Genomic DNA, 22,255 nt, shown 5'->3' with positions numbered 1-22,255 from the left:
TGGATGGAGAAGAGCCGACGTGGACGCACGCAGCTTTCCAGCCTCACAGTTTTCTCAGCTGTCGTAACCGGTGTTCTCACGTGCGGTGTGGGCGCTGAGTTTGAATGCTGACACTTAGCCTGAATGCTACAGCCTGGAAATCCCGTATTTAATGGTTCTAGAGCCTCTGAGCACAGAGAATGGAGCCACGAGTCCGGGCTCGTCATCACTCGCTTTGGTTATGTCCTCATTTCATTATGTTGTTGTGGTTCTGGGTCCTGATCGGTAGGGATAGAGTTTTCTTTTCCTTTTATTAAATATTTGTTCTATTTGGTCTAAAATCTGAGGCATGTTTGTTCTGATATCGCCTATAGTTCTCTCTCTTCTCTTTTGGAAAGCTACCGCTGGGAAAGTGAACAGGTTTTAGGATGAGACGTAACGTTAAGAATCTTGACCTGGAATGACCACACACATGTGTGCCCTGCGATGAGATAAAATGTGTGACTTTAGGAAAACAAATCTTTTTTTTTTTTTAAAGATTTTATTTATTCGACAGAGATGGAGACAGCCGGCGAGAGAGGGAACACAAGCAGGGGGAGTGGGAGAGGAAGAAGCAGGCTCATAGCGGAGGAGCCCGATGTGGGGCTCAATCCCATAACGCCGGGATCATGCCCTGAGCCAAAGGCAGCAGCTCAACCGCTGTGCCACCCAGGCGCCCCTAGGAATACAAATCTATCATTGAAATACTCTGTGACGTATGACAAGGCACGTGACAGCAGAGCAAACACAGTTTACTCCAGAAAGCAGGAATTCCTAAAAGAACAGAGCAGGCATTGATTTTAACGAAATAACTGACACAAACGCCTGCCCAGGTACTTCACCTTACCCGCCGTTCCCGGTGCGGAGGTCTGCGTGCTACGCTGAGCTGAGAATTCCGCACTGACCAGCCTTTGCCCCTTGTGGGGAGCAGGAGTGTTTCTGAGGATGAACACTAGCCCACGTGCCAGGCTTCTCTGGCTGCATGAGGCTGGGTTCTGTTCTATTTTGTTATTTTATTTTTTGAGGCTGGTTTTAGAATTAGTCGCAGCATCCGTATTATGGTAAGTGCGGTTGCTTCTTTATGTGCTAGGCTTTCCACGTGTCTCTTACTGAATTCTCGGACTTGCTTTCTGTGGGAAGTGGGGCGCCTGCCGCGGAGCTGGCCTCTGACCGCGAGAGCTGGCGGTCGCGCGCTTTCGCCGTCGGCGCGGTGAGCCTGTCTCTTCAGCCAGGGCGCGCACGGGGTTGGCCCCACACGCGCTGAGCGCCGTTGCTGCGCAAGCGTCCTCAGGATGATGTTGATAGGATCCAGAATCGAAGTGAAAAATTATTGTATCCCCAGAAAGGTTCAAAGATAGAGTAGCAATTTGATGCTAGTGGAGTACGTTCCTCTTTAATTCCTTACCTTTTTGCAGAGGAACAACGAATTCTTTGATGGGACCTGAGAAAGGCAGTTACCCGTGCACGGCTGCAGAGACAGGCTCGGTAATCTGTTACAGTGTAACGAGCCATGCCCGGACGTAGCCGATTAAAACAGCGAAGCTTTATTATTTCTCTAAACCCTGCGTGTTGGCTGCGTGGGTCTTGGGCCCGTTGAGTCTGGCTTCCTTACAGGCTGTGTTCAGCGGCGGGGGTCACTGGGCTGCAACGTCTAGGATGCCTTTAGGAGCACGTCTGGAAGTTGGTGGTGGTGGTCGTTGTCCCCATGGTCGCAAGGTTCCAGGAGGTTGAGAAACAGACCCTCCCTCAGCGGAGGTGTGCAGCCAAGGTGTGCGCGCCTCATTTGCACCCAGAGAGGGGGTTCGGTGGCCAGGAAGCGCTCTGCCACATTCGTCTGCCACACCTGTTACTGAGACAGATGCAGAAGGCTTGCTTTCCAGGCTCCAGGCAAGAAAGCACCAGCTTCAAAACGTGCAGAGCAGCTCGGAAGAAAACTCCAGAGATAAGAGTGGTGCACGCTGTCCACACTGCATGGCAAAGCACAGACACACCCAGCTCTGAGGCAGAAATGGCTCAGGAGAGCCCGACTCTTGGTGCAGAATTTTGAGAGGATTCGAGCAATTTATTTCTGTGGCCTTGTCCTCTCGCTTTACGTTCAGACGTGCTATGTGATAAAAATCTACATCTAAAAGTTCCGAAAGGGCTGTTTCAGTAGAAAACAGAACTTCCAGGTGACAGGGAAGCCGTGCGACATAGCCTAGCTGGTAGATTGCTTTGTTTCTTAGCGACACATAAAATAGCCACACGTCTTATCATTCATGGCGTTTGATTCTGTGAAATGAGAAGGAACATAATGGCCAGGAGAGCAGGTGTCTGGGTGACTGGATGTGGGAACGCGGGAGAAGCCACCGGGGCTCTAGGTGTCCGTTAACCTGAGCCATGACTGTTGAGTCCTGGGAAAATAACTGAGGGAACCTATTCTTATTTTCTTAGATCAGATTCAGTTTTACAGCAACACATTTACCGTGATTTTGTGTCTATTACTTTCCAAGGAAGTGAGGCTAATTTAATAAATGTTTAAAGCTGCATTCCTATATTAAAATGAATATTTTAATGTGCCAGGCTCCATAAAGTGTCAGTCAATAATTAATAAGCATTGTATTTATATCACATCCACAACCAGAATGTTAATATCACCTACTTCTCTTTTGGGCATAGAACGCAGATGTTGGCAGTGAATAGAAATGAAGTGGAGACAAAACATTGACAGATTAAAGGTGCCCGTGTGTGTGTGTGTGCGTGTGCACACGTGTGTGAAAGTCAGAGAGACTCATGCCATGGGACAGCCACACTTTAATGACCAGGTCTAACCTATAAAGTGCGATGTGGAGTAAGTGCGTTGGAACTGACATTTGCAGGCTAAGAACGTCAAGACCATAGCAGTATCACACACCATCCAAGGCTGCATTTGTGTCTCCTTCTAGTGGCCTGAAGACGCAACAGTCAGGTTCAAACATTAGCAAATGTTCCACTTTAATAATGCTTGGATTAGGGGCTCTGGTTCTCTGGCGGCAGACCCCAACCCACTTGGAAGCAGGACGTTCACTTGGGAAGCCGGTGGGAGGCCTTGGGCATGCAGCGCTGCTTTCCACCTGGGCGTGGCCTGACTCTGAGCTCAGCTAGGTGGTTCCTGTTCCTTCGCTAGAGGAACTCTCTTCCTTATCCACATGACCTTGGGAGGCCGCCTTTCACCTGCGTGAGCAAGATTATCTGTTACAACAGATTAAATTTATCTAGATGGAGTGAAATAGGCTCCAGAGAAAAATGATAGTCCCTACAGCACTACAGAGGAACGACCATGGCGTGCCTCGGGTATGTTTCCTGAGAATGTTTTCAATGGGGGAAAAGATTAATGAAATGGGAAAGCAGCACCTGACACCTTTGTAAGGCACTTGGGACTCAGGGCAGGGAGGAGTGGGGACAGGGATGACACCTAGACGCGTCCTTGCATGGGGAAGCCACAGATTCTCTGTTTTCCTGCTCAATCTGTTGTTTCCAAGAACTGCTGAAAATCTGTGTTGCTCTGACAGTTGAGGGACTCACAGAGTGTCCACTGCACGGCAAACGTGTGTGTAAAGCTGAAGACAGCCCCTGCCTGTCCTCAGGGAGGGCAGGCCTGTGGGGAGCTGGCAGGCAGGAGCTGCAGGTGCATGGCTGTGGGGCTGCATGGGCCGTGCGGGGTGGGAGTGCAGACGAGGGCCCCTCTGCTTGGGACACGGTGGCACTGGAGCAGGACCAGCACTGGAGGAGGTGGTGGCTCTGGAGAAACATCTGGGGTGGCCCTGGCTGGTCGGGACAGCAGGGTGTGTAGAGGCCACCTCGCAGGCACAGGAAGGCAGGCGGGGCCAGCAGTGCAGACCCTGCGACCCTGCACCCCAGCAACCCTTCCTGTCTTTTTTTTTTTTTTTTAAGATTCAATTTATTCATTTGAGAGAGAGAGGGAGAGAGAGAGAACGCATGAGCAGGGGGAGGGGCAGAGGGGGAGGGAGAAGCAGGCTCCCCGCTGATCAGGGAATTTGATGCGGGGCTTGATCCCAGGACCCTGAGATCTTGACCTGAGCTGAAAGGCAGACACCTCACTGACGGAGCTACCCAGGCGTCCCAACACTTGCCCTGTCTTTGTCCTGTTCTTCTTTTCCTCTCTTTCCCCACATCTTCTTACTCGGTTCGAGAGGTCAGCGAAGATTCACTAAGCAACTGTCGGGATTACTTCACTGGGCACGTGTCTGTGTTGTGAGGTCACTGTTGGTTTGGAACCAGGAATGCAGGGGGCAGGGCCTGTGTTCTGGTGGTGACATGCCCGTGTTCCAGCAGCGTGACACCCGGACCCGGAGCTCGGCTTGCACTGGGATTTGAAGCCGGGGAGGAAGTGTGCTGCAGGTGGAGATGAGCTGGATGGTGGGCAAGGGCTGAGCAGGGAAGAGGGTGGCACGCGGGCTGGGAGGGTGCTCGGGCTTAGACGTGATGGTCCCAGCGCTGAGCTGAGGCACTTGGCCATCATCCTGAAGTTGTGACAGCTCCCGTGAGTGTCTGAACGGCACGGGGGGATACGGTTCATACCAGCACCATCCACTCACTCACTGAGCAAGTATGTACGCGTGCTTCCTTTGTGCCGCCCCGCTCTGGGCTCCGGGCTCCGGGAATTCCTCATTAGACACACACCCCTGGCCCCGTGGAGCTTCCAGCGTTCTAGTGGTGAGACGTAAGCCATACACATCCTAAGTAAGTGGCCGGGTGGCCGGGCCGCGACGGTCCTGGCTTTCGCTGTGCCCTTTGCTCAGCATGAGTGTTGCTTTGTGTCCTTGTGAAGAGGGTGGGACTTTCCTGTGTCGCTGTCCTTCGAGTATTACTGCACAGGTCACAGGAAATACGGGATGTCTTGTAGACACTGAGGATCCGGAAAATGGCTGCAAGAAATAGATGTCAGCGACGCTTGGGGTCAAGCAGGTTTTCTGAATCCCAGCCCCAGCTGCCTCCAGACCACAAGCAGCACAGACCATGTTCTGTTCAGCCACGATCTCGTTCCCTAGACTTAGGAGCATGATTTCAGCTTTTAGGAAAGCCCCTCACAGAAGGTGGGAAGACTTGACTTCGTTCTTATATTTGGTCGGACTCTTTGACCCACTTTAATTTCCACAAGGATAAAGCAGCTGGTAGTTTGCGTGGTGAACGTACTGATGGTACAGGGGAGGGGCCATAGAGAGCTCAGCAGAGATCTCGATTCATCCGGTTCTGCCTGTGCTCAGTAAAGACGAGAGACAGGAAAGCGGGGCAGCTGGTTTGTATTACCAAGACAGTTTGTGGGACGGAGCTGGGACGGCGCTCGGAGCTCTTCCTCCACCGTGATCCTCTCCTGCTTGGTCGTTCCTGCCTGTAGTTGTTTTAGACCATCTGTTTCCCTGTCTCAGCCCCAAACAAACCTGCGGTGTTTCATACCCTTTTATCAGAGATGCCCCGCCTTGCTCAGAGGTTCCAGCGGGAAGAGTTTTGTGGGTGTTGGAAACAGCGATTTTTATGAGGCTTCCAGATGTGTCTAAAACCCCATGGACCTCCTCAGACTCCCCTGTCCCCCTTCCAAAGTTTCCCCTCATTTTGTGGGGACTTACGGGGGGCGGGGGCACCTCCAGGGGGACAACCAGCCTTCCCCTCCTGGGGTGGTGCTGTCCTCGCCCTGGGAGAGAAGCGTTTTGCCACTTGGCTGAAGAGAAGCGTAAGGGACGGAACCAACCGGACGGCGCCGGGAGGGAGGTGTCTCCGAGGTGCCTGAACGAGGCCTGATCACCCCCGAACGACGGGCAAGACTCACGTGTGCGCTGCTGTGCCTCACACACTTTTATTCTTAACTTGTGCCTTAGGAGGATTCCAGAGGAGAAGAGCTTCCTAAGCACGAGAACATTCCCCGTAAGGAGCAGGATTCTGTTTTTTATGCCAAAGAGGGAAAGAAGAAAATGCTGGTGGAACCGTTCATGCAAAGCGGCTCAGGTAACGTGGATTTCATTTGGCTGTGGGCGTTAAAAAGCGCGACCATTTGAAGAACGTGTTTTTTCCGGGCCAGTTTCCCACTGCAAAGATACGGCTTGTAACTGTCTGATTTTGACGCTTGACTTGCGGCTATCTGGTTTATTAACGAGATATTCAGCTGCAGGGCCGTGGTAGCGAGAGGAGAGAAACAAAATCCAGTGGTCGAGGCAATGGACTTCTCCCGCCAGGAAGCCCTCCCAGATCAGCCAGATCTGTCCTCTCCGTGAACATCTGGGCGGGCGCAACTTCCCCTAAGGACCAGGGACACCGCAAACACCCACAAACAAATCAGCCTTTGGAGGGAAAATCCATCTGAATTGTTTGGGTTTACTTTTAAGTGCGAGGGCATTGGAAAGATTAAACTTTGGAGCTGATTTTAAAATGAAATAATTAAAAAAAAAGACTTGTTCTGCTCCTGCTTCTGTTCTGCAGAGCCCTGGCTGGGAGTCGGCCACCCCGCGTCCCATCGGCGTCTGTCACAGGTGCTTTGCCGGTGGCTGGTGACGTGGAGGATAGGACCAGGGGAGGGAGGGCTCCCCTTTGCTTCTCTGCAGCACCTGATGATCCAGGGAAGTCATTTTTGTTAAAGCCCTTCCCTCCCTGGCGCTCCCCACGCACTGCGAGTCTGGCTTCTCCTCTTTGTGCTCCGATTATGTCTCAGCTTCCTGAGAACCCTCTGCCGGTTTCCAGGTGACAGTCATGACCTTCTCCCTGCACTTCTCTCCTGCTCCGCATCCCTGTTGGGACTTCCCATCCCAGATGACGGTGTTGTCTGGCTGTGTGCCAGGCCCTGGTCTGGACACGGCTGACACAGTGCACTGATGCAACCTGACCATAGTCAGGGTGGGCCGAAGACCAGAGCCTATCGAACCTATGGTCCCTGACATACTATATCAACAGTAACAGAGACTTTAATCAGTGCATGTAAAATTTCCTTCTTGGCAAAGCGTGTCCTGCATGGCTGGGGGTGTCTGGCACATACCCAACCTGAGTTGGGTCCTGAGTGTGGTCCCGAGCATGGTCTGGAGTGTGGGGCCCTCGTCATACTCCTTATCTACAAACAGTGCAGTAGGATCGTCAGAGACTAGTGTGAGTGTTAAGAATCAAGCACACGGAGGAGGGTCCGGCACACTGCGGGGTCCTGAGGGATGCTGCCCTCTGCCTTCCTCTTGCCTTCATCCTTCTGCTAAGGACTGTGCGATGGTCCTTCCGGGGCTGAGGGTCAGGAAGGGCGGGGAGGATAAGAAGTGGAAGGAGCTGGGGTCACTGAGCCCCTCACAACCATGGTGACGCCCACTGGGGGTGGAGGGAAGTGGCCGGCTCCTTCTGTTTCTTTTCCTGTCATTTGCGTCTTATCAGGGTGATGATAAGGTTTTCAAGAGCCTGGGATTTTACAAGCGTGGGATACATCCAATTGTGATGCTGATTAGGTGATTTTTATCTGTCTGCTTGCCTGACTACCTCGCCGCACGCGATTTTAACACCTGGTTTGTTGTTTATTACTTCAAAATAAGTTCTTGAAGGAATTTTGAAGTAATCAAGGTACATGTCCTCAAAATAGGATTTTGGGGTCTGGTGGGTTGTTTGGTGGTTATCTCTGAGTTGACTGGACACACGCTTGTCAAGCGTTCAGCTCATCTCTGGGACGGAGTCCTGCGGTGGGCAGGACACAGGGATGACCATCAGTGCGGACACGGAGGCAGGACCAAGGCAGCGGGGAAGCCGGGGTGGACGCGGGGGCCCCGGGGCAGGCTGCCTGCGCATGACGCCGGAAGCTCAGAGGGTGCCGAGCCGCGACTTCGGTTGGGGCCAGAACACGTGCGGCGCATGTTGGCTTGAACACCTGTTTGTGCCGTGTTTCTCCAGAAGGCGATGTGTATAAAGCCCAGACGCCTCACACGGAAACCCAAGGAGCACCGGAAGTCAAAGAGGACAAGGACGTGCAGGTGGAGGTGCCCGTGGACCAGGTGGGTAGCCGGTGTCGCAGGACCCTGCCCGCCGCCCTCTGATTCAGCTGCGTCAGCCCCGCCCGTCAGGCTCCTCCTCCGCCCCTCCCCCACGTCGCCAGCCTCTAGCGCCATCGCTCTCTGCCTGCTCTGGTCAGTTCCTGCTCACCCTTCAGATCCTCCATCACTCATTTTCCTGCCCGCCCCTCTCCCTGGGGGGTTCTTCTGCTTTGGGGACCGTTCTGAGCACTTGTCACAGTCTGTGACCACATAGTCAACTTTGTTGTTACTTGGTTGCTGTCCCTTCCCCCCTCCAAGGAAGGGGTCGCCCTGCTGTGCTCACTGAAGTCACCCTTGTCCCTGGTACAGTTCCTGGCAGGGAGGAGGCCCTTAGTGATCGTTGGTGGGATGACAGGTGAGCGGTGCATTGGGTGATGTGGTTGGGCATCATGGGTCTGCCACTGCTGGGCTTTCTGACTTCCGACCCCCATCTCCTTATCCATGAGATGGGCATGGTGCCACTGGGCAGGTTCGTGTGGGGCTAAGTGAAGTCGTGCGTGTGTGCGTACCTGGTCCAAGGCCTGGTGCTTGGTGGACCCCCCTCTCTGCTTCCTTCCTTTGGGCTCACAGAGACGTGGGGTCTGAGGAAGGTCCAGGGGAAGCGGAGGCAAGGGGATGAGGTGCAAGGGGCCAGCCTCAGCCTGGACAGGAGCAGAAGCACAGGGGCCTGGTTCCAGCCCAGCTCGGCCCCATGCCCCCCCAGAGAGCAGGTCACGTCTCCACGGGTTTCTGGCCTCAACTCCTGCTCCTGCAAAGGGCAGGCGGGCAGGTGAGCTCTGAAGTGCAGAGCTTTGTCCCCAGAATCTACTTGAAACACTAGAAGCACATTTCTTTTTTAAAGATTTTGTTTATTTATTTGAGAGAGAGAGAGCGAGAGCACATGAGCAGGGGGGAGGCAGAGGGAGAGGGAGAAGCAGGCTCCCTGCTGAGCAGGGAGCCCGATGTGGGACTCGATCCCAGGACCCTGGGATCATGACCTGAGCCAAAGGCAGACGTTTAACTGACTGAGCCCCCAGGCGCCGCTAGAAGCCCATTTCTACTTGTTTTTGAGAAAAGAATGCATGTTCTGTAAAAGGTCACTGTGTGCATTTGAACACCATTTTTATCCCGCTGGCGTAGACTCGGCCCCGGTCCTGAATTTACGGTTCCAGAGCGCCAAAGCTGGGCAACAGCGAGCCTCCAGCCCCTCTTTCAAAAATCAGTCACTCTTAATTTTCTCACTTTATTACTAACTTCTACTTTTCTTTCCCGTGATACATTTTACAGGCGCGACAGACCACGTCAAGGCACGAGCCACTTCGTGGGGCATTTTGAGCACTTTCCCCGTGTGTCCCGTTGTATTTTCTAAATTGGTAGTGATATTATTTATTCTCCTCGACATGATGAGAAATGACCAAAAGATTTAGTTTTCTCTTAAAACCCAAACCAACAGTATATTTTTATTGCACATTGAAGATTTTTTGTAATACATTAAGACATTTTAGGCAGCTACTTTTATACCAAAAATTAGCATCCCTCCAATGGTTACGATAATAAATAATGTTTAAGCTTTAAGGTTAACTCCAATTTCCTTCCCCAGGAATGATTTTCCTTCTAGGATCCCTCGAAACACGGTGTGGGCCTGCCAGCAGGCAGTGTCCAAGGATTTTTTTTCTGCCCTGGGGAGGGAAGAAGGTGGTATCGTGGAGCAGGAGAGCAGGATGTGGTTTGGCGGTTCCCTGCGTGGGGTCCTCACCACAGAGGGTGGGCGCTCCACCACCGGCAGCCCTGGCCTGGGTGGGGGTCCGCCTCAAAGTGGCCCGCATGCCCGGAGAACCGCGTGCTCGCCTTAGTGCTGTGTCTGTGTGCTGGGTGAGCTCTGGGTGTGTGTTGCGGTTACTGGTCTCCTTGTGGGAGGAGGGGAAGATGCTTATATCGATGCCCTTAGGACCTCCCGGTCCATTAATGAAGGAGGGTCTGGCCTCAGTATGAAACTGTCTGATTATGGTGTTGGCTTTTATAATCACTGGAGTACTTTGCTCCTGTTCTCGAGGAACTGGTTTTAACCTTGCGGGCGAGCCCGACCGTGGCAGTGTTACTGCTTACGCTTGTGGCATCATCTTGTCTTCATTTTTGTGCTGCTGTAAAGATACAATGTTACAAAATACAACATGCCCAGTAATCATTTATGAACTGGAGTCCAGCCTACACTGATGAGGGGAACCTCAAGGACCGGGCATCCTCCGAACCCGAGCGGGTGTTTGTAGCGGCGAGCACTCATCTGCGGTTGAAGGCGCGTCTTGTCAGCAGACGGCCGGAGCATCTGAGAGGGGCAAACACAGGCTGGAGGCCGCTCTCTTGACCATGGCACCACCGCTGCTTATCGCTGAGCTCCCATCGCCAAGCTCAAGTTTTGATGACTACAGCAGGTGGGCTGTCCTTTGCTCCTGCTGGGTGACGTCGTGGAATGTCCACTTTTGTGGTGGGGAGCAAGGCTCACACCGTGTGGCCTTTAATCTTTCCTGTGATCAAGGGCTAGAAACTTCCCTGTGCTTTCAAGTCAGTCTGAGAATCTCTCGTTGCTGTGCAGAGAGGGGAGGACGGGGGAGTCAGAATGTGGGGCAGGGAGTGTCAGAAACCTAGCGATGAGGAGAGGCCACGGCTGCTTTGAGCGTTGCTCTCCCTGACAGTCCACGACGACTGTTTTGACTTGTGTTCTGATTCTTAAAATGCTCCCGTTTTTGTGGTCCCGTCTTCCGGTTGTTTTCTTTGTGATTTACTCACAAAGATCGAGATACACTTCAGCGACACCCACCACTGTTGCCATCCTCCACCTTCTGTCTCTTGGTTTCCTCCCAACGGAGACATTTGTAATTGGCTTCCGTAGAGCCTCTTCCTCCCGCCCGTGTTGGAAGGTGTCTTCTTACATCCAGGGTTCCTGTGATGAAAGCTCATCCTTGAGCTTTTCTCAGCTTGGCATCAAGACGCTCATAGAATTCCGCTGATGTCCGTCTTTGGCTTATGAGAGAAAGGAAATCGAGGTGCCGGGTCAGAGACTCTTCTCAGTTAGCTGTGTGATCTCACTTACGTATGTCGTCACTGGTAAAGCTTCAGTGTCACTGAACCCTGTTTGTCCTGGGCCAAGTGGCTCCTGACCAAGACGGGAGGCATAGTGTGTGGGAAATACAACGGAAGGGACGGCGAGAGACACTCTGGATGGTATGAAGTGTTACACTGGGGGTCGTCTATCTGGACGTGGATTACAGCTGATCTCTACTCACCTTTTCTTTTTTCCTATGCTACATTATCTCCTTCGAGTTTTTGTTTTTTAAGATATTACAATTTATTTTCAATGTTTTTTTTAATTTCTCTTTGGTTTTAATAGCACACAGTGTGTCCCCTTGCCAACATTTTGACAGTAGGTCTTGAGTGGAGGTTTAAAAGAGAGAAGCTCTATCAGCTTTGGTTCTTTGGGAGAGGTGAATTTTTACAACAGCTTTCATTTCAAAGTCCTGAGTTATTATACCCCAATGTTAAGGAAACTTTTCTAACTCTTATAATCTACCCAAACTGGCACCCAGATATGAAACATCGGTGTTGAAAATCTACTTGATTTAAAGTACACATTTTTCACAAAAGCAATGTCTTCTTCCGGATTTAAGGTTATGCTTATTTTTATAAACTCTTCAAAAAGAAAAGTGCCTAGAATGGTGGGCTCTGTTTGGTTCAGGACTCTGACCTTTGATTTGTTTCCGGGGGTAGGGGTGGGTGTGCAATTTAGTATTTCTCACCAATTCTCTTCTACTAGGATACTGTTTTGTTGTCATGCCCCAACAGGTGCTAGGCATGTCCTGTTGGTACATGGGAAGGGTGGACGGACTGAAATCACAGAGGACTGGTCCGGTTCTGATATCTACTGAATTGCAGTCATTTTCAGAGCCCCCAGGAGCCAGTGCGAGAAGAGAGTGCCTTTACTTCAACTCCCATAGCAACCGGAGCAATGCACCTGAACTCTATTTCACGTCACTCTAGAGAAAGAGCTAAGAATAAGACACTCACGTAAAACCAAAATAATTTGGACTAATTCGGAGAAGTCAGTCTAAATTTGTGTAATCTCTGCATTGTTTAATTAGAAAAAACAATGGAGCTTTAAAGCTTTGGCACTTTTAGGAGCATGGAGTAACTCGGACTGAGCTAAGAAAGGTCCTTGGGGTGCTCACTTTAATGAATAAATTAACAAGTGTAATTAGTGCTGTATCTGTTCGGATGCTTCTGGCTGCAAAGAACAGAAACCCACAGAGAAGTGGCTTACGCACAAGGAGCATGCGTCAGGCCGTGTTACAGAAGCCTGGAGGCCTCCTGCGTAGTGCGAGCTCGCGGGCTGGACGGCTCAGCGGTGTCACTGAGGACCCGCTCGCTGCCGTTGCCCTGCCTGTTGCTCTGCACACCGACTTCTGGCCTCAGGCCTGTTTCCTCATAGTCTCAAGGTGTTTGCCTCCCCTCTGGGCGGCACGTTGAGACCCATGAATGCTGACGAGAAGAGTAGAGAGACCATTTCCTTCCCTGTGACTTTTTCGAGTAGAGAGAAAAGTCTCTCTCTACTGTTCCTCCCGGAATCTACCCCATGTGTCTGCCTCATCCTTGTCGGTAGGTGAGGAGAGGCAACGGGCCTTTGGTGGTGTAGACTAACCAGCATCCGCATCTGGAAAGGGGCCCAGGCTCCGCTGAACTGTGTGACTAGCCCCTGAGCCTGGGTTTTTCTTCTAGCAAGGAACGAGGTGAGGGCAGGCCAGGAGATAGGCAGCTCCGGGGTCTGCACATAAATCTCCGGTCTTCGTGATGGGAGTGCCCGTCGTCCTGCCTTCTCCCGGCTTTGGGTGCTGTCCCCACAGAGCCCCTCAAGAGTCTTGTGCCATCAGTTATTTGTTCCCCCTTTTCTGGGTAGATTGAACCTCTCCCTTCACTTGAGTCCTCCTGGCCGGACGGTACACATACCGGAAGTAAGCCGGTTATAACCAGAATGATCCCTCCCTTGGCCTCCTTCCTCTGTGAGCAGCTCCGTCTCTCCCAGTCCTTGGAGGGAGGGTCCCTCCTCTCCTCACTGTCTCCATCCCCTCCCCTCTCCTTGGCCTCTTCTGGCTTCTGCCCACAATGACGTGAAACATCTCTCGACTTCATGCCCCAAATCCAACACACTTCTCGGTTCTCGTCACACTTGACCTTTCACCTTCGGCTGACACTTTTGGCCCCTCCCTTTTCCTCCAGTACTCTCCTCCTTTGGCAAGACCCAACCACCTCCTGATTTTCCTTCCTTCCATCTGTCTGGCTACTCAATTCTCATTTTTTTTTTCTTAAAGAGTTTATTTTATTTTTTAGAAAGATTTTCATTTATTAATTTGAGAGAAAATGAGAGCTAGAGAGAGAGAGAGAGAGAGTGCACACACACAGAGGGAGAGAGAGAAGCAGAGTCCCCGCTGAGCAGGGAGCCAGATGAGGGGCTCGATCCTAGGACCCGGGATCATGACCTGAGCTGAAGGCAGACACTTAACCGACTGAGCCACCCAGGATCCCCTAAAGAGTTTATTTTTTAAGTAATCTCTACACCCAACGTAGGGCTTGAACTCACAACCTTGAGATCAAGAGTCACATGCTCTTCCGACTGAGCCAGCCAGGGGCCCATTCTCATTCTTCTCCGTAGACTTCTGATCCTCCACTCGGCATGGAATGTTGGAGGTCTACATGGTCAGGTCAGGGCAATGATTCTTCCAGGTCTAGACCTTCTCCCCAGATGGAACTCTCCATCACCGTGCTGTCAGTCTCTCTGTGGGTCTCTTTTCTGGGCTCCAGGTGCACATGCACACACACACACACACACACACACACATCCAGACACGCAGACATGCATCCAGATAGACACACACTAGGAGCTGACATCACCCGTGAGCTGTTCTGAGGCACGAAAGTTCAGCACAGTGAGAATGCACACGTGTCTTCACACCATCTGCACACCTTGCTCTCTCCCTGTCTCAGGGGGTGTATGACACTCGTCCATCCAGTAAGACAAAGCAAACTTAGAGATATTCCTGCGACTGTTTCAACTCCTCCATATCCAGACCATCTCAACATCTGCCAGTTTTACCTCCTAAACATGTGTGGAAGCGACCCACTCTGTGCACCTGCACCTCCCTCCCACTGGTGCTGCCTGCCGCCGTCCCCGGCTGGATCACTGGGTGGCTCTTTCTCCGGAGGCTGACCATCCCCAGTACCCCTCCATCTCAGTGCTTTCTCCTGCAGCAAGATGGCCACACGCCTTCCCTTTTGTCTGCAACATTCTCTCTCTGCCTTTTTGTATATTGCTTTTCATCCCTCCCATTTCAAGTTGTAGTCGCACCAGAGGAAACGTTCCGTGGTCTCCTGTGTATGTGAAACCCCCTGATATCCTATTTGGCTCCATGTCTCTCTCACAAAGCATATCACAGTTGTGCTTTTATACTTAATTGTGTGACTTAATTACTGTTCATCTCCCCGTATGACTGAGCTTCTTGGAGGCCACGTTGGTTTGCATTCACGGTCACTGTCGTACGTCAGGATTGCGGGACGCAGGCATTCTGTGTATATTGCTGAATAAATGAATGAGTCGATGTTGGGTGAGTCACATCACTTACTCTTTGAAAGAATGTGCTTTCTGTGTTTATTTTTCATGTAGTTGGAGCAGTCCCAGAGTCGTCGTCTTCGTGGTTACTTTCCCATGTGGACTGCAGGATGAGAACGTGCATGCAGTCTTTGTCTGAGTTTTCGGATCGTTTGCGCAGCTGAGGTCTGGGCTGGTGGGATCGGCTGTGGAGCAGTCACCCAGACGTCTACACAGCCACAGACTTGCTCTTGCACCTGTAAGGGTCAGCTGGCAGGAGCTGTGGGGTCCTTGGGGCTCTTCATGGACACCGGTTGTGGGCATTTGTTGAGAGAATACTTCTCCACCCACTTTAACTCAGGTGTGCTTTGCAGCCTGCCTTCCCCGATGACAGGTGGGGGGAGGGAATGAGCCGCACGTCCTGGCACAGGCGTTAAGAGCCCCACTGCCCCTCTGCCTCCAAAGCCAGGGAAATGCGAGGAGTTGGCGTCTCCGTCGGTCTGGCTTCCTGGGTGACTGGTGGGCAGGAGACCCCCTCGCCGGCCTTCAGTGGATATGCGGCACGTGTCCTGGGTGTAGCCCTACACTGACTGGTCCAGAAATACCGTAGCCCCTGGGGGCCCTTTCTTTCTTAGCCACACAACCTCAAGGCTTTCCCCTCATGGAGAGGCTCCAGGGCACCAGTGAAACACAGCTCACTGCTTTTTGCCAACAAGTCACAAAAACTGGGAGATCATACCCAAGGATGTGAGCAGGCACCGCTGTGCGAGGAACAGGACCGCCCAGGCTGTGGGGCGCGTGTTTGAACACAGCGGAGGGGGGCTCTGGCTCACGGGCATTTATCACTGCTGACAAGAAGCATCTGGAGGGGTAATCCACTCCTGTGTACGTGAAAGGGGTTTCTAGCATTTCTCCTTAAAGATTTCCCCGACGATTTCGTTAAATAGGTTAGCACTTTGAAAGTGGAGCAAAAGGTAAAAATACAAGACAGGCGCTGTGGAGAAACCGGCCCCGTTTTCAGCTCCGTCTACAAAAATGGGTCACAGAGTTCCACTCTCCACGCCCTCCGCTCCTTTCACGGGGTTTGGCGTAGCCGGCCGGCCACTAAGCTAAAACGTGGTGTGTTTTCTCTCTAGACGCCGGCGGAGATAGTTAAGGAAGACGAAGAGACACACGATAGCTCCCCTGATTTTGAAAGCAACAAGGTGAGCAGATCCCACTTTTATATTGTATTTAATTCTTGGGGGGAAGGCACCTCCTTATCCTTTTAACACGGTGGGTAGAGCTCACGTTTGATGAAGAAAGAATCAGAGAGCCCAGGGCATTCCAGAATACAGATCAGCACGGAACTAGAAACCTAGCGTGTTTCCCAGGCAGGCTGTGCCTTAGATCTGGTCTCTTGATGCCAGAAATTATGTGAGGAATTTTAATGGCTTCTGTACTTGTCCTGATTACCTTTTACTGTGCTTCCAGTCACAGGCTGAGAAACGGTTTTCCCAACAAATTTCAAGATATATTTTTAGCGGGGCGAGTCGGGAGGTGACTAGCAGCAGGCGTGTAGGTATGTAGACGTCTGTGGACACCACGGACATTCCGCTTTCCGGGGCGCTGGTCTTGTGTAAGCAGCTCATCTTGCTGGGGAACGCGGGGAGCGTGGGCACCCGCTCCGCAGATGGCAGCAGGAGCCAGCCCAGGAGAGCCCCGGCCACGTGCTGTGTCTGTGGCTTTGTCCATCCAGACGCTGAGACGTGCCGTCGAAGCCAGAAGCGCGTTCCTCTGTGCACGTGGCGCTCTGTGAGGTCATGTGACCAGGCTGTATCGACTACGCGTATTGCAAAAACAACATTTATCTTTATTTTTTTATTGAGGAATACTTGGTAATTAAAACTAGTTAACATGTCCACGACGGATAATCACCATTTCCTTTTTTGTGTGTGTGGTAAGAACATTTAGTTGAGACAGAGGGAGGAGCAGAGGGAGAGGGAGAAACAGGCTGTCCGCGGAGCAGGAAGCCCGATGCGGGGCTCCATCCCAGGACCCTGAGATCACGACCTGGGCCAAAGTCAGACGGTGCTTACCTGACTGAGCCACCCAGGTGCCCCTGCGGTGAGAGTATTTAAGACAAAATTTACTTTAAATATACAAATCATGTAGGTAAGAAATAGATTTTTGGGAATTTGTTTTCAAAATTCTGTCTCTAGATTTTTTTTCCGAGGTGGTTTCTTATTTAAAATTTGTTTTTGAGAGAAAGAGAGAAAGAACACAAGTGGGGACAGGAGGGGCAGAGGGAGAGACAGAATCCTAAGCAGACTCTGTGCAGAGCAGAGCCCAACATGGGATTCGATCCCACCACCCTGAGACCATGACCTGAGCTGAAATCGAGAGTCCGATGCTCAGCGGACCGAGCCACCCAGGCGCCCCTCTTGTTTTAAACTTTCTGGCCCCAAGCAGGAGGTTGCGTAATGATTCCGGGGTGTCAAGTGTGAGTCTAATGCCGAAGCCTCGAGAACTATAAACTTGGGGATACAGCGGCCTTGGCAGCCATCTTTTCCACTCTTAAACTGGGTCCCCATTTAAGAACAGAGGGAAGTGAGCCCGGAGGGCTGGTGGCAGGGGCTGGAGCTACTCGGAGCTGTCTCCTCTTCTTGCCCACCTTGGAAAGGGCGTTTGTGGGAAAGGAAGTTTGGGTTTTCCAACATCAGTGGAGCTCATGAGCTAAAACAGACAAGGGGAATGCACTTTCAAACAATTCTCTTTTCCCTCTGTTCTTAAGTAGTTTTGATCTGGAGGTGGTTTTCGGTGAAAGTATACAGTGTGTATCTCCATGACTGGGAAGACTCTCAAATGAGGAGGAAAGAGAATATTTCGTTGCTCTGGTGCCAGAGTGTAAGACTGTGTTCTGAGCACTGGAGCAATGTCTGTCCTGGAGCATTAGGTGAGGCGACACAGAGGGCACCTGCTTGCACTGGGGGGAGCAGTGGAGAGGGGCCCTAATGCGTTCCAGTTGTGTAATAACTGATTGCCGTGTTTTAATAGAAAGAGGGCGCAGACATCGTGGTGACATTGAGTTTATGCGGTAGCCTGAGTGCCTTGTGGGGACTGGCCACTAAATTTGTCATCCGTGCCTATTGATTTGTTATGTAAATCTGCTCGGGCCTCTGGGCGTTTTCCTGTGCACTAGTAACTTGACATCAATCAGTAGATTGAATTTCCTAGAGTGAATCAAAGTGTCTTTCTTAATGCATTATCGGAATAATGGCAAACCCAAGCACCTAGTTTTTAAACGTCTGGGTTTGCAGTCTCAGCTTCTGGGAAAGAAGGTGATACAGAACAGCGGAACCCCCGTTGTCTCTTGTCCAGACATTAATGACGTGAGGCAGGCAGGGAGGGTCTGGGGAGAACAGCCCCCCTCTGCTGAGCGTTTGCTCTGTCGGGCACGATGCTAACCCCTGCCACATGGGCCCGCCTGACCTCACATGCAGTCTTCACCCTCCACCCTGTAGTTAGGAAGTGGGGGAGCTTGGATTTGACCCCGGTTTTGAACGATCCATCTTCTGCACGGTGAACCATATGCTAGTTGTGCCTAATTTCTCAGGAGAGCTACTTGCCGTGTCAGGCTCCACGGTCTGTTCCTTGTGCTGGTAGTTGTTGTGTAACTCGTGGCCAGAAGAGCCTGACTGCTATGACGTCCACACAGCGCCATCTTTGCTTCCTGTGTGACCCGGACAGAACTGCGTCGGTGTGTTTTCCTTATTGGCATGAAGTGTCCACGGAGTTGAAGGTTTTTGGCCCTGAAGTGTAGCCTGTGTTTTTGAGGGATCAGAAAGAGAGCAAGCATTTTATGTGCCTTATAGTAGCTAGAAATTATAATAATAAAGATGCGACGTCTAAGTAATGCTTCCTGGCTGAGGCCACAGTGTCTGTATCTGCTCTCAGTGAACTCTCGTGTTATTTCTTGTTTCATTTCCCTGTTAATTTGAAAAATGAGTCACGGGATATTTATGAGACGCTGACTGTATTAGTTTCCGTTTTGCATGTTGCTTCTCGCTCCCCCCGTTGTGGAATCCTTAGGGATTGGCATCGGGTGTCCTTCACGGCATCCAGGACGGTGCCTTACGCGCAGAAGGTGTCTCGGAACCGTTTGTGGATCTGCTTTGAGTTACCTGTGGCTAAGGTGCTTAAACTTCAGTCTGCCGTCCTGGGGTAAAATGGAAATGACCTTGCAAAGTGGGAAGAGAGCATGTTATTGCGAACATCATTTTAAAAATATAGATTTCTGATGTCGGATCATAAGGGTTTCTGTTATCATCTAAAATTTTTTTTTTGTGGTAAAATATAGGTGTATGTGAAACATAACAGGTGCCATTTTAACCACTTTTACGAGTACCATTCAGTGGTAGTGAGGACCTTTGTAGTGCTGACAGCTGTCTGTGTACAAACACTGCATCGTCCCGAGCAGACTCTCTCCGCACCGAGCATGACTCCTCGTCCCCGCCTCCCCCGGCCGCTCTGTGCGGGCGCTAGAACGGCGCGGGTGGGGGGAGCTCTCAGTGCAGGCGTCCGGGTCAGATGTGGCTCACCGCCAGCCCAGGGAATGTGGACAAGTGGTTTATTTGGTCATGATGCACATTACTGGCACAGAAGTGGGTGGAATCAAGAGCAGAAGTCAAACATAGAGCCATGCTTTCATCGGACACGTCTTCACCCTCGGAACGCTTTAAGTGGGTTAATTCTACAGTGATGACAGCTCTGACGGTCTCTGACCCTTCAGTGATATTTTCACCTTAAAATGGAATATCACCGACATCAACTAATTTGAAGAGCTCTTCTGTGAACTAATAAAGATGAAGTGTCTATTTTTACCTATGTCAGATTGTGTTCATGGCACAGTATTTTAGTTACATTGGAGGCTTGAGAACCGTCCGGGTGGAATATCCCAAAAATATGCACATTAATAACACAAAGTAGAAACACGTGAGATCATCCTTGGGGGCCGATGAGCAGCTGATGCTTTGCGGTCCAGCGGGAAGCCAGCGCTGGGGAGACAGGAAGGTGGAGATGCACCCACGTCTGAAGGTGGCACTCTAAGAGTGAAAACCCCCAGGTGTCCTGTTCCGTGGGAAGTACTTAACGAGAAGTGCATGGCAACAGTTTAGGGTAGGGAAGGTGTAGTGCCTGATGAACTAGGCAGGAAATGGGAGGAGCAAGGTGGAGTCAGAGCTGGAGAGGGAAGTCCTTCAGGGTCTGTGCCACAACGGGGAAGTGAGGGGAGGAGCAAGGATTTATTTGACAGCGTCCTTCCTGCAAAGAGTTGATTACTATATTTTTTTAATAATAGGAAAAAGAAGATGAAAGTCCTTGTGAAGATAATGAAAGAAAGGTTTGTATCAACACATTCTGTAATTTATGTGTTTCGTATTCCGAAATCAGACCTAACAAGATAATCAGTGGATTCCAAAATCTTGCCAGGTGCTTTTTCAGGACTATAACCTCTGTGCCATTGTCACACACCTTAGCTCTGCTCCCACAGAGAGGAAGCAACTCAGAGGGGAAGGAATATGGTTAAGGCATTTCAGAGAGGCAGACAGATCCACCCAATGGCAGATAGGAAGCAGGAGAGCCAAGCCGCCACTCGAGTCTCATGTTCGGGAACACCCCCCATAACTTAGCCGCCAGCAGGCACTGCAGACCCTTGCTTGGGCTTTCCAGGAAGCCCTAAAACTTGCATCTTCGGGCCCTGGCCTTTAGGCTAAGGATGAGCGTGTCAACCTGGGGGCCACAGGAGGAGGATGGGCCCCCCAGAGGTGGGACACTCCCAGCCCCCTGGGGAGGTGTGGCTCTGGCTGGACAGCTGGCCCCACATGGTAGGCAGGGACATGTCCATCTCCACAGTCCTGCTCCCCCGGCAGTAGCTCTGTCCCTAGCAGAATCAAAGTCTCACTGTTGGGGTGCCTGGATGGGGCGGCTTAGTCAATTAAATGTCTGACTCTTGATCTCAGCTCAGGTCTTGGTCTCAGGGTCGTGAGTTCAAGCCCCGTGTTGGGCTCCATGCTGGGAGTGGAGTCTACTTAAAAAAAAAGTCTCACTGTTATTTGTTAGATGATTAAGTGACTGTGATGATTTTTGCCTGAGTATGCAAGATTTTATTTATTTATTCCTTAGTTCACTTAGATTCCTTGTCACTCAGTGAAAACTTGGGCCATAATACTAATATTTGGGAAGGTTACCTAATCAAAACCAGCATGGGAGAACCACTTGGGATTTGACATGAGATCCACCTGCAGTAGAATGCTCCGTCCATCACTTCCCCCACGTGAAACTTGGGATAATGCCATAGAAAATCAGAGCTCAGTTTCTTCCTCTGAAGTTTGATGGTTTATTTATAGCAAAATCAACCTCTGGGATTAGAGATAACATGTATGAAATGTGCTCGATGTTATGATTTTTATTTATGTTGTCAGTGATAACTGGATTGTAAAAGAATCCTGACAGCACCTGGGGTGGGGCACACACACGAGCTGCAGTACTGTCTGCGAATACACCTGTCACATGCAGATGTGCACATGGCCATGTGGAAGTGAGTGCACCTGTCATGTGCAGATGTGCATGGGGCCATGTGGAAGCGAGTGCACCTGTCGTGTGCAGATGTGCACGTGGACACGTGGAAGCGAGTGCACCTGTCGCATGCAGATGTGCATGGGGCCATGTGGAAGCAAGTGCACCTGTCGCGTGCAGATGTGCGAGCGGCCATGTGGAAGTGCTGCAGTCCTGTCCTAGCTCTTCTGTAAACTTGTGAGGTGCCCCTTATTCAGTAAGTTCACTTCTCTGAACTTTGTTAACCCAATCAACACCTATTTTATGTATTTATAGGTTTACTTAGCTCAAAAGAATTGATCGAGAAAATGGGTTTGCAAGTTCTTGAAAAGTGCAACATATCTGTGTTTAAAACGGTGTTTGTAGTATTTTAATGAAAGTGTTTTTCAGTTGGAAATTAGACACTTGGCTGTTCCCACTTGTAACTCTGTCATTAAAATCAGTGTCATCAATTTTGTTCTCTCGAATTCCATCCCCTGGAATGCTCAGCAGCCAGAGCATCTGCACTTTGCTGGGAAAGCAACCTGGGTGTTGAGGGAGATGTCCCCGTGAGCTCAGAGAACATTCTCTCAGACTTTATTGTCAAGTAATTCTTTGGAAATATATCATTTGTCTGGCATATATGTTCCTTGCTCTTAGTCTGAACGTGCTGGTAAACATGATGGAGTGAAGAGGGCAAACTCTGGACGCATGTAAATGGTGTCTGGGGTGCAGTTTCCTGCCCTGACCTGAGCCTCAGGTTCCTTATGTGCAATATTTGGATAACTTCCAACCTGTGAAGTCCATATAAAGATTAGAATTATCCATGAAGTGCCTTCTCCGGTGGGTGGGGAGTAAATTATAGGGACGGTTATTCTTCTCTCTGTGATTCCTACTAGAATTCCTTAGCAGGAGGAATTCCATTTTGTTTATGTTTTCATTTTTCTTTCTTTTTCTTTGTTTAAAAAAAGTTTTTTTGAGAGAGAGAAAGAGAGAGGAGGGGGAAGAACAGAGGGAGAGAGAGAAT

At 50.8% G+C, this 22,255-nt stretch overlaps 1 protein-coding gene across 1 annotated transcript in view; it reads left to right on the top strand.

Moving 5' to 3' along the window:
- The window catches only part of DCDC2C (doublecortin domain containing 2C), an 89,745-nt gene that overhangs the window by 33,721 nt on the left and 33,769 nt on the right, over positions 1-22,255 (top strand). The window contains exons 7-10 of the mRNA XM_044390097.3: positions 5,874-6,000; positions 7,906-8,006; positions 15,792-15,860; positions 19,994-20,035. Coding sequence (XP_044246032.2) covers positions 5,874-6,000; positions 7,906-8,006; positions 15,792-15,860; positions 19,994-20,035 — 339 coding nt within the window. The remainder of the gene's footprint in view (positions 1-5,873; positions 6,001-7,905; positions 8,007-15,791; positions 15,861-19,993; positions 20,036-22,255) is intronic.

Source organism: Ursus arctos, unplaced genomic scaffold (assembly GCF_023065955.2).
Source record: "Ursus arctos isolate Adak ecotype North America unplaced genomic scaffold, UrsArc2.0 scaffold_8, whole genome shotgun sequence".
Taxonomy (NCBI): Eukaryota; Metazoa; Chordata; class Mammalia; order Carnivora; family Ursidae; genus Ursus; species Ursus arctos.
This window is presented reverse-complemented; position numbering and strand designations above follow the sequence as displayed.